The sequence below is a fragment of the Sebastes umbrosus genome, chromosome 9 (genome assembly GCF_015220745.1).
Source record: "Sebastes umbrosus isolate fSebUmb1 chromosome 9, fSebUmb1.pri, whole genome shotgun sequence".
NCBI lineage: Eukaryota > Metazoa > Chordata > Actinopteri > Perciformes > Sebastidae > Sebastes > Sebastes umbrosus.
Genome location: NC_051277.1, coordinates 25724468 through 25737478, shown reverse-complemented (window position 1 = coordinate 25737478; position 13011 = coordinate 25724468). Strand labels below are relative to the sequence as shown.

Below are 13011 nucleotides of genomic sequence, written 5' to 3'. Positions count from 1 at the left end.
AAAACTGACTGAGCTTGTTACAACAATATATATATATATATGTACAGTATATATATATACATACATATATATATGTATGTATGTATATATATACATATATGTATATATATACATACATACATACATATATATATATACTGTACATACTGTATATATGAATTTTATTGCTTTTTATCTTAGTACTCAAATGACTATAAGAGAGTATTACAGATGTTTTAGATAACTGAAAAAACACTATTCCTAAACATCTCTTAATCCCAAAATAGGTTATACTGTACTGCACAGTGAGCAATACAGTAAAACTGACCTGGGTGCTGTCTTATATTAGACCATTTCACAGTTTTAAAAACAAAAACATTCTAAATGTGTCTCAGTTTACTTCCTGTTGCAGTGTATGTGAATGACATGAGCTGACAGGAAGTAAACATGGACCCATGCTGCTGCCTAGCAATGCAATTCCATTGAAATGGTCTATAAATAGTTTATTGATGTTTCTGCTAACAATATGCTGTATATACAGTATATCAGAGAGAGACAGACAGACAGAAAGACACAGAGCAAGTATGAATAATTTGGGGACAGCAATCCAAACCATTAGGCAAATTGGACAATAAATGTTCTCTCCTGTGAACCAGGTCGAATCAGACATTGAGGTACCTTGCCAATAACGTAAACGCAGCCACTAAGTGCCACACTTTTTCATTTGAAGGACTTCACACAACATGATTGTTACTTTTTACTGAGCATCCCTATCTGTTTGGAGGTTCACACTAGAGCTAAATGGCATTCTGCACTTTGAAACTAATCTGTTATGTATGTCAATTCTGTGTGACAGAAATAAAGTAAGTTGATTTATATTCACTGTGTTTTGTGATCTGTTCCTTCTGTCTGTTTATCTATCTATCTATCTATTTATCTATCTATCTATCTATCTATCTATCGATCTATCTATCTATCGATCTATCTATCGATCTATCTATCTCAATTTTTATCTTCTACAATTCTGAATCGATTCACAACTTCCAAAAATCGATTTTAATTTTTTCATCTTTATTAGATTCATCACATACAGATACATACGTGAACTTTAACCTCTACATTTAACCCATCCAAAGGAGCAGTGAGCTGCAGTAAAGCGCCCGGGGAGCAACTTTCACTAAATGTTTCACCTTTGTGTCGATATCTGACAAAATAACCGTCTTAGAGCTCCTCTCACATAACATCCATCTATCTATCCATCTACCTATCTTTCTGCTACTTTCTCCATCTCCCTATGTATAAAGTGAGCCTTATTTGGGTGGTGGTGGTGGTGGTGTGTGGTGGTGAGTGTGTGGAGGGGATGCTGGCTGCCTTAATCCATGACGTCACCTGTGTCCCAGGTGCGCAGCAGGGGGCGCTGTTCTTCCCAGCTGAGCCCATCATGCACCGAGCAGCAGCAGCAGCAGCAGCAGCGCCACGGACAACTGATGCTGATCTCCTCATCCATCCACAGATGGTGAAGTTAAAAAAAAAAACAGCTGACATATAAGCATTACCTTATACCTTGTGATGTAGCACGCACAAAAAAACATGCAGACAATCACCATTTTTCTATATAGGTAAAGAAGACTAATGATGACACGAATTATTATTCCTAATAATAAAAGCTTATAATATCTATAATATTTCAGGTGCTTGTATAATACGTCTGTGGTACTCAAAATACCTTACTGCGCTTTATATATGATTTTGCCACACAGAGGTTGCATTTCATCAAAGGGATTGTTTAAGTTATTTCTGCATGTATGTATATGTGCATGTGTGTGTGTGTGTGTGGGGGGCAGAGAGAGAGATCCTCCCTATATATGGTGTGCGTTGCACCATTCCCTGGTCTGTGTTATGAGTGGTGGCCCTTGTGATGCTGCAGCGAGGCGGGCGGGAGGAGGAAGAAGAGGAGGAAGAGGAGAGGAGAGGAGATGGGGAGGGCTCGCTCCATCCTCTCGCACCCACCGAATCCACTTCTCACAGCGCGCGGGGCTGCTGGCGGGAAGGCACGAGAGAAGAGAGAGAGCGCGCGAGAGAGAAGAGAGAGAGTCGAGAGAGTGAGGGAGGGAGGGGGGAAAGGAGTGTGTGCGCGTGTGTCTCCGTGTGTGTGCGCGTGGATTGCACCACCACCGCATCCCCGCTTCTTCTTCTTCTTCTTCACCGTTTTCTGCAGGCGGCCATGCTCTGATGGAGAGAATAAAACTGACAAACCTTTCTTTCCTCTCAGCTTATCCAGCCGCCGCTGCAGCCGCCGTGTCATCATCCTTCCAGATGTGACCGACGGGTCGGTTTATGTCGCCCGCATTGAGTTCTGAGCCGTTCACCTCGGAGAGACTGACTGTGACACCATGGCTTTGGTTATGGAGCCTATAAGTAAATGGACACCAAAGCAAGTGCTGGACTGGATGAAAGGTAAGATTGGATTCATTTGCATCATTGAGGATGGTGATGGTGATGATGATGATGATGATGATGAGCAGAGGAGGGCCACACTGTGTGCATGTGTGTGTCCTCCTCATCCTATAAACCTGCAGGCTTGACTGTGTGATCTGTGAGTGTGGTGACTGATTAAAGTCATTAAAGTATAGGAGTGGATGCATTGGAGCCGGTGCGGTGAAATGGATGTCCCCCCAAGAAGCAGGGAGTGGAGGCTCAGCATTCTGTCATCTCGCTTGCTTGAGAGAGCCAAGCCTGTAGGATGCTGCTGCTGCTGCTGCTGCTGCTGCCTCCATCAGCAGCATCAGCAGCATCAGCATCAGCTCCCATCAATGAATGTGCAAGATATGTCACCTGCTCTTCCACTGGCTGTCACATGCTCTAAGCCACACTCATTGTATGTGTGTGTGCTTGTGCGCGTGCATGTTTGATTAATGTAGTTTAGCTGCATGCACCCCCCCCCCACTCCTCCACCCCCCTCCTCTTCCACCACCATCACCACCACCTATGCCAGCCCGTACAGTCAGCCTCAGCACCGTGGACAACGCAATGCCTTCCTGCCATATGAGGCAAAACAGCACCGATCACTTCTTTCTGTTGCTGGCTTTGCTGGCACGAGATAAAACAGTATGAATGAGTAATCACTAATCATGCGTGCATGTGTGTGTGTGTGTGGTAGGAGCCGTTCTCACACACTCTGGTCAGGCACAGAGCTGTGAGGCAAACTGTGGTAGGCCTATTGACAGACAATGGAAATGGGGATGGAGGGAGGGAGGGAGGGGGGGGGGGGGGGGGGGGGTGTCCGCAATCCCTTACTTCAGAATGACTTAATCACTCCTGTGTGATGACTCAAACCTACAGTGTAATACTCCTATAGACAGTTGTGATTGTGAGTCTGCAGCCATCGCACATACAGAGTGACCACTTTTTAATAATCCATGAATTTCTATACATGTGTTTCAAGATTTTCAGTATGGTAAAGTGCTGATGGTGTCTGAGATTAGAAGTCAAGGTGGTTGTCGGACCCTCAGGGGACACGGCGGCGAGGGGGGGAGTGTTTGGGATGCGTTACGTTTGGGTGATTACGATGATGTTCCTGGTTTTGTAATTGCTCTCCTCAGCCACAGCCAGTTGGAGTTATACGGCTTCATCCTCTGATCCGTGGAGTGTTCACTTGGAAAGCTGAAATTTGATTGGAGATTAGATCAGTAGCAGGCCAAGTGTGGTTGCAAGGGTTTTGCAACATGGAAAACACTAAAAATGTTGGTTTTGGTTCAGTTTTTTTGCTGTGTAACTGACTTATCAGACGATTAGACTGTTGTCAGGCTATTGAATAGGCGTTATCAGTTTCTATAAGCCCCACAGATGTGGGTCAATAGGGGCCTACTACACCCACTGGTCGGTTTTATCATCTATTCACATGATAGATCACCGAAAGAAGGTTTAAAATAACACGTCAGTGACCTACAGCGACCGTAGTAATTATGACAGGAGCAGTGAGGCGCTGTAGTATAGACAGTGTGAAACTCCATAAGGGGTGGAGGTCGGAGACGATGGATGGGACACAAAACACAGGGTTTTGTCCAGAGCCCCTAAATTGTGTGTACTAGCCACAAAAGCCTCAAGATTTCTCAAAATAACATCAATATTATATACAGACATTTAAATGTTTTCACAGTTTTACTCACCTAACTTGAGGACAAGAAATGCTTTACTGAAATTAAAGTTATTTAATGGAAATCTTCCCTGAATTTTAAATACAAAACACAGGGTTTTCACCCAGGAGACCGGAGTTTGCATCCTGTGTGAAACCAATAATGTGTAGTTGTCTTTTTGCTCGTAGTTATTTTAACCCAAGACAAAATGTTTTTCCCTAAATGAAACAAAGTGGGGTTTTTTTGCCTAAACCTAAAGAAGTTGTAGTTTTATTGCCTAAACCTAAATAAGTTGTAGTTTTATTGCCTAAACCTAAAGAAGCCTTTTTGTGTTCAAAAGGTGACGTTTCATTCAGTTTTACAACATGTTAGAACTTGTTGCTTTTAAGTTTCACTTTCACTTTTACAACGTAGTAGGCCTCTATTGACCCACGTCTATGGTGCTTATAGCAACTGATAACTCCTATTTAATGGCCTGATAACAGTCAAATTGGGTGGACTTATGGACGTAAATTTATGCTCACGATATCTAAAATGAGATAGTAGTGATCACTTATTGCCAAATGTGGAGATAATTACACTTAGCCATGATTTAAAACGTGCTGCTAGTTTAGGGCCAGTAAGTTATAAGTCAGTCAGTCCCAAAAAAAACATGTGCTAATATAAAATCCTGCATTTGGCAGTGATTTGCATTCCACCCACAGCAAACCAATGATTCCCCTCCTCTTACAGGCTGTAGGGATGCTAGCTCTGAGCATAAGACAAGCTGTATATGAAGACTGTAGGGCTGCAACTAACGATTATTTTCATTGTCGACTAATCTTTCGGTTATTTGCTTGATTAATCGATTAATTGTTTGGTCTATAAAATGTCGGAAAATTGTGAAAAATGACGATCAGTGTTTCCCAAAGCCCAAGACAACGTCCACATGTTTTGTTTTGTCCACAACTCAAAGATATTCAGTTTACTGTCATGGAGGAGTAAAGAAACCAGAAAATATTCACATTTAAGAAGTTGGAATCAGAGAACTTTTTTTCTTTAAAGAAATACTCAAACCGATTAATTAATTATCAAAATAGTTGGCGGATAATTTAATAGTTGACGACTAATCGATTAATTGTTGTAGCTCTCGAAGAAAATCACAACAATTGGATATAAACATTGTAAGACGTGCTGTTTTTTGAGGAACAGACACCATTTTATATCAGTTATTTCAAGTGTCATGTTCCTCAATCTCAAACTGTGATCACTAAGAAATCACCAAAATAGGAAGTGAAAGTTTCTATATGATTTAAAGCTTGGAATGAAAGTGGAATGACAGCACATGGAGATGATTTAAACCCGCGAGCGGAATCTGGGGGGGGAGGAACAATGAAAGAATGCTGTTATTTACAGGTTTCAGATAATCTGATGCTCTGAAACAACCTTTTAGGTTTGTCGTCAGTAAAGTAAAAACAAAGAAACATGTACACAGTTGCACCACAAGTCTTGAGGGAGAATTGTTTCATCTTGTTGCGGCTCCACTCGTGGTTTCCTCGTATGTGTTCTTTGAAGATGAGTCTCCTGGCCTCTTCCACGTGAAGAGCTGGAGCTCAGAGATTCGCTCGCCAACATCTCTCAGTGTTGTCCCTGTTCCTGTGAAGCCCCCTCCTTTTTTTCTGTGGGGCTTCAAACATATAGACCCTCAGTGGCAGGCTTATGCTCAGATCTTATTTTCTTCTGAATAAAGTAAGGGGCGAAAGGCTAGTATTAATCTGTGCGCTTACAGGAGCTTCACGTTGGCCTCTGTTTCTGGAAGCTCTTCATCTCTCTCAGGCTGATCTGAGGAGTCTTGTGTCATTTTAAGGTTGCAGTGACACTGAGGTCTTCCTTAAGAAGTGCTGGTTTCTCTTGCTTACCAGAAGAGAGAAGAGTAAATGTACACAGATGTAAGACAAATAGGTGCTGATAGCAAACATTTGTCCTCACCTACATCTTTTAGACAAAGAGCTATTTATATTATTTCTCTGTGGAAGGTGGGGGCATCAGTCGGACATCATAGCTCTTAGTTTCTCTAGAAATACTGTGCCTTTTTGCCTGTGCACAATGGCTAATTGGAGCCACGGAGAAACGTGTGTAGCTGAATTGTGTGTACTGTGTGTTTGGGGGGAATTGTGCAGCCAAATAAGTCTCAAAACTCTCAAAATATCATCAATATTACATACAGAAATTATATTGACAATTTGACTAACTTGAGGGCAAGAAATGCTTTATTGAAACATGTTATTCAATGGAAATCTTTCCTAACATTTAAAATATTGCTGATCAAAAATTACACATTTTGTTTCTAAGATATATGCAACAACACTAAAATTTCATTCTGTATATGATCTATAAAAAGTGTATCCACAGGCAAACTCAGATCTTACACGATTCTTATTATTAATTTGAGCAACATTCAAAAACATTTTTTTACCACATATTTTTGTAATGTATTTGTCAGATTAATTGACGGAATAATATACTTTTCTTTAAAACGTACTTATCTGGGAATGTTTATATTTTTGGTCAGTGTTAGGAGTAGTAATTCAGATATTTTACCAAAGTAAAAGTATCAAAACCACGCTGTTAAAATACTCAATTACAAGTAAAAGAGAGATTTGCATTTTCCAAAATGGACTTTATTATCAACACAATGTACTTACCTGCCTCAGTGTATTTATATATCTTGGTTTAATATTACTGATGCATTAATGGGACAGTAGCTTTAGCTGAAAGTTGATACTTTCATCAGTAATATTGCAATATATACTGTATATATAAATACTCTGAGGCAGGTAAGTACATTTTGCTAATAATAAAGTCTATTTTGGAAAATGCAGGACTTTTATTTGCAATTGAGTATTTTTACAATGTGGTATTGATACTTTTACTTTTTGTAAAATATCTGAATTAATACTCCTAACACTGACAAACAAACAAAAAAAACATGCCCAGATATGTGCTCTTTTTAAGAAATGTGTATCCTGTCAATGAATCTAACAAATATATTACAATAAAAACATCCAGTAAAAGACATTTTCTGAATTTGATCAAATTAAAAACAAGAAATGTATAAGATCTGAGTCGACCTGCTGTGTATAGACTTTTTAATAGATAAAATAAAAATCATATACATAATGAAAGGTTGGTGTTGCTGCAAATATCTTAGTGCTGGCTGTGAAGTTTAATATATAAGAAGTATGTGATTACTTGTTTTGTATTTAAAATAGTAGTCTGTAAAGTAACTATAGCTGTCAGACAAATGTTCTGGAGTAAAAGGTTCAATATTTCCCTCTGAAATGTGGTAGAGTAGAAGAAATAAGTAATATCAATACATAAATAATACTTAAATAAAGTACAAGTTCCTCAAAATGCTACTTAAGTACTTAAGACTTGAGTAAATGCGTTGGTGGATGAAGTACTCAGGTCTTTTACTTAAGTATATTATATATAATACCACAGTGTAGAAATTATTTACTCTATATACGCTGGGTAGTTTAATCTATGACATATACATAATCATTTATTTGTTGATTATATTTTGTACTAATAATCAAAATCAGCAAGTAACTAACTAAAGCTATCTAATAAATGTAGTGGAGTAAAAAGTATTTTACCTCTGAGATGTAGTAAAGTAGAAATATAAAGTATAAGAAAATGGAAATACTCAAGTTAAGTACAAATACCTCAAAATTCTACTTAAGTACATGGCTTGAGTAAATGTACTTTCCACCAGTTGTTTTGATCAGTGATGTTTTTCTTCATACCTTTTTCTTCCACCTTTGAAATAGCTACATTTGCATTTCGGTTGGATCATCAGAGACAGTATCAGGTTGTGTGACACATTGGGCACTTTTTAAGGAATCCATCATTCCCGAGATAATTGAAAAAATGACGACCTTCATCTAGATCTCGTGGACAGCGGCTCCTTTTCCTCATCAGTCCACTCCTGTCATATAAAAGAATATGAGATCCTACGGAGAAAACCTGACACAGCTAGCTACCAAGCCGAGCAGCATGCATGTATACTGTATCCCCCACTGCTGTAGAAGCACTGCTCCAGCAGCAGAACACTGGTGAGCCTCACAGAAAGATGACTCATCAGCGTTTGTTTTGATTTGAACACCCACACTGGAGGAGTTTCCTCTATGTGTGTGCGTGTGAGGGGGGTATGTATCTGCCTCTGATGGGGTGTGTGCAGACGCAATTGATGTGTAAAGTATGACGCGTAAGGATCTGTGCTTTAACGTGTCGAGGCAACGAAGAAAAAAATGGACTGCTCCTCGGCGGTGCTGTGTGTGTGTGTACCTCATAAGATCACCCTGTGCTTTCAGGCACACGGTATCGGCAGCAGCCTGCTGATGCATACAGCCACGGGAAAATGAATAAGGCGGTTCACTTTTTCCTGCAGTAATCTCTCTTTTCCTCTTTGCGTGCAGACGTGTTAGAACAAAGAAAATCTAAAAATAAAGGTGATGTGTGACAGTGAGATCATGAGATGCACACATTTAGATGGAATTAAACACATTAATGTGTAGCAGTGGCACGACACGGACAGCAGAAGATGCTTTGTTCTTCTGTTGAAAGAATCCCCAGGATGTTATTTGGTTGTTTGAGTGTCCTGGGGAGGCGAGAGCCATGTTTACTACCATTCCATACTGTTTCCCCTGATCTGGTCTCCTGCTGACATGTTAAAGAAGTCTGTGTTGGAAAACACGCTTCCCCTGCCTCTGACTGTGTGCTCCTTGTTGTAGTTTCAGCTGCATTAAAGATTAAAGAGCGTGCCTTATTATGAGCACACACACACACACACACACACACACACACACACACCCATAGAGGAAACACCTCCAGTCCTCTATTTTCATACACTAATGCAGAGATGCACGCGCCGCATATGGACGCACATGGCACTCAAAGGAATGCACATGCTCACTGAAATGATATGCTATGTTTGTATGTAATGCACACGCATGCACAGACACACAAACTCTGGAGCGGCAGCTTTAAGTGGGGCATCGGTAGCCATGGCAACCAGATCCGATCGTGTCGGAGTCACAGCACATGTCATAAGATGGGGAACCAGCAGCAACGCACACAGATGCCCAATCTACATCCCGTGTGCCTCGAACGTTTAGACACGTAGCGAGGCGCATGTACATGTGCCGCACTCGCACACACACACACACACACACAAGCTTCCCCTTCTATTTTATGGCCCCGAAGCAGAGAGAGAGAGAGAGAGAGAGCAGGGACACGCATTCAGAAATGGGGAGGCGCGAAGCAAAATGAAAGAAAGGCTGAGGAGCCTAAGATGGGGGAGGAAACGAGGGAAGGGTGGGCATGACGGAGAGAGAGAGGGGGAGAGAGAGCACAGAAGCGATGGCAGAGCGGTGCGGAGAATGGGAGGATGCAGTGGGCATCATATCAAAGCACCCGCTCTATCCGGGCGCTCGGACAGAGGGGCCTGTGTGTGTGTGTGTGTTCGTATGTGTTTTACTGGGTTGATTTTGCACCTGTTGTTCCGGGCGGCTGCAGTTTTACGACCACATATATCAACTTCAAGCAACCTTAGGGGTCAGGGCCCCACATGAGATTGTGTACAGACAGGGGTCACTTGAGATATCTAGATATGGCAAAAATTGTGTGAAAATGTTTACATGACAACTTAATTGCTGGGTTTACAAGGCAGCAAATGAGAAACCCTGACTTAAAAGATTAAACCAGATTTTAAGCTTTTATCCTTTTATAGTTGCCAGGAAGTTAACAGTTTATTTCAGCTTAGCTGTCAACATTACTGCTAAGCTAGTTTGTCTGTTTAAGCTCAGACCAACAGCTGGGTCTTACACAATGTTTCAGAATCATAAAAAAAACACTTCATTGAATCAGCTTCATGGCTGTCGGGTTGTTTTGGTCTTTCAAGGGGCTGTTTGTAAGAATCAGAAATGCTTGTTAACAGCGACACCTGTGGCCGTTAAGTCAACGAAAGTCAGCGTCGGGCTCGCGCTCGTGCTCGCTCTACAGAGACATGAACGAGCATCGCTCAACACAGTGAGGCGACACACGTCAGCTAAAATCACAATATCATTATATTTCACCTGCTTGGCAGTAATGTTAGCTGACTAGACGGAGGTCTCTTCATGAATCACTGCTGATACTAGTGTTGGCTTTTCCTGCTGCAGCATTTATTTCTGCACAAACGTCCACTGTACATTCACTAGATATTCTCAGAGCTACTAACTCTTCTGCAGTGTGGAGTGTGCGCGCATGCACGTGAGGTGGAGCGAGCTGAGTGAAGGCAAGCAGGCAGGCAGAGGAGCAGAGTACAGCAGAGACTCCGGCCCTGGAGACCAAAGCTACGGTCTCGCCCGCGTCCTCCGACAGCGGCCAACACTGTTTTGCAAGACGGGTTTCACTAGATATAACTTTGCGGTTTTGGTGCTTCCGTGTAGTTTGTGTTGGAGTTGGAGTCTGAACAGCGTAGCCACACGCGAGAGCGCAAGGGACACCGACCTGGATTGATATATACGTGTAAGAAGTTACAAACAGTCCCTTTAAAGCTGCGAAGTCGCTACCGTTGAACAAATATGATAAAAGGTTATTTTTATGTCACTATATCCTGACAGTAGTGCACGAGACAGATAATCTGTGAAAAAAATCATGTTCCTCTGTGGTCCCCTTTGTGCTCCTAATGGCACGATTCGTAATGGTACCAGCTCCGGCCGGTAGGCGATGCTTGGTGTCGGCTCGACTGTTTTCAACATGGCAGCCGGGTCACAAACTAATTTTACAGCTAAACAGTACACTACAAGATGTTTCTGAAAACATTTGAGGAGAGAAATAGGCATTACAGTAACAGAATATTGATTCATATTTGATCAGCGCTGCCTAGTTTGAAAGTTTGATCGGAGTTCAGAAGTTTCATGAGCTGTGACTGACAGCTGCGTTAGAAACTGCTCGGCTCCGATTGGTTGTTTTTGTTCGGGTGTGGTGGAAACTTACAAATGTCATCAGGAGCACTACGAGGACACAGAGGAACATGATTTTGTTCACAGATTATCTGTCTCATGCACTACTGTCAGGATATAGCGACCGTTTTATAAAAATAACTTTTTATTATATTTGCTCAAAGTTACCGACTGCAGCTTTAAAGCTGCTCTACTAAATATTTTTTTATCAACAAGCAATCAAATGACTGTGTGTAATGTAAAAGGGGTCGCTCATAGTGTTGAACCCACAGTCAATTATCACCCGACTCTGCAGTTCCCTTTAGTTCTACCGAAAATTTTCAACTGGTTCACTCTCCCAGCTCTCATCAGCGACATTCCCAAGCACATCAGGCAGCTGTTTCCACATTAAAAAAGCTCTTTGAACCCACCGTAGGCTACCTGTCCAGTACCACACAACTGACAGACAAAGTTATCAACTAGCTGGTGAAGAAAGTGAAGCATTCAGCTGCTAAAGATGTGTGAAATATCTTTTCTATAATAATAATAATGGTGGAGAGAAAAACAGAGCTAAAAGAAGAGTTAATACAAGACTCCAAATAAATACTGTTGCTCTGTGTCTGGTCTTTGCTAACATGTGTGCCATACTAACTTTGTAAAGCTGTCAACTATGTTGTTTAAAGCTTGTTGTGCTGCTCCGAAGTGGTCAAAAAATGAGATAATGCAGCTTTAAGCGTGAAATACTTGTTCCTTTGGCCGTGAGCAGTGTGATTGGCCAGTGCATTACAAGTGAAACACTAGTTTATACCCTCACTGGACTGGCTCCTCAATGATTCTTCTGTGGTTGGTTTTATTATTATTGCTAGGTCGTTGTGGTGAATACTGAACTCATTATTAGCTGTTAGCGCTATAACATGCAGTGTATCTGCCAGAGTATATTTGGTCTTTTAGAGAGTGTAAGCATTTGAAGAAGAAGGCTGCTCTCTTAAAGCTATATTTTTAATAAAACTGTCACTATATCCTAACAGTAGTGTATGAGACATATAATCTGTGAAAGAAATCATGTTACTTTGCCTCCTCCTAGTGCTCCTATATGGCATTTACAAGTTTCCACCGGACCCGGACAAAAACAACCAATCAGAGCCAAGCAGTCTCTGGGCAGCTGTCAATCACTGCTCGCAAAACTCGCAAACTCCAATTGAAATACTGTAATGCCTTTATCTTGCCTCAAATGTTTTCAGAAACATAGTGTAGAGTACTGTTTATCTGTAAAAAGACAAAGTTTGTGACCCAGCCACCATGTTGAAACCGTCGAGACAAAACCAAGCCCCGCCCACCGGCCGGAGCAAACTTTCTCATTTTACAGCAAAACAGTACACTACAAGATGTTTCTGAAAACATTTTATGTGACAAATAGGCATTACAGTAATGAATCTTGATTCATATTTGATCAGCGCTGCCTAGTTTGAGCGTTTGATCGGAGTTTGCGAGTTTTGCAAGTAGTGATTGACAGCTGCTTTAGAGACTGCTCGGCTCTGATTGGTTGTTTTCTTCCGGCGCTGTGAAATCTTGCAAATGCCATTAGGAGCACCGGAGGACACAGAGGCACATATTTTTTTTCATATATTATCTGTCTCATGCACTACTGTCTGGATATAGTGACAGTTTTATATAAATAACTTTTTATCATATTTGCTCAAAGTTACCTACTGCACCTTTAATGTCAACATGTGAACATATTAATTGTGACATTTCCTCCAGATTGTTTGGAGAAGTGTGCTTCTTTGCTGCTTTACATATGCAAGCACAGTCTATTCTTTACTGCTCTTCTCAAACTACAGCTGAAGATACATTTAAATGGGTTGGAATATTGATAGTTAGGGCTTGTGAGGTAAAGCTAACGTCCATGTTAATATATTATTATACTT

General features: G+C 41.1%; 1 protein-coding gene across 6 annotated transcripts in view; it reads left to right on the top strand.

The window, feature by feature from the left end:
• The first annotated feature begins 1902 nt into the window (after window positions 1-1902).
• si:ch211-26b3.4 (connector enhancer of kinase suppressor of ras 2) overlaps window positions 1903-13011 on the top strand; it is an 83192-nt gene continuing 72083 nt past the window's right edge. For 5 of the 6 annotated variants that reach the window (XM_037780637.1, XM_037780634.1, XM_037780636.1 and 2 more), the window contains exon 1: window positions 2373-2436. In XM_037780637.1, the coding sequence (XP_037636565.1) occupies window positions 2373-2436 (64 nt within the window). Of the gene's footprint in view, window positions 2437-13011 lie in introns of all 6 variants that reach the window. The other variant, XM_037780632.1, reaches the window with a different exon arrangement.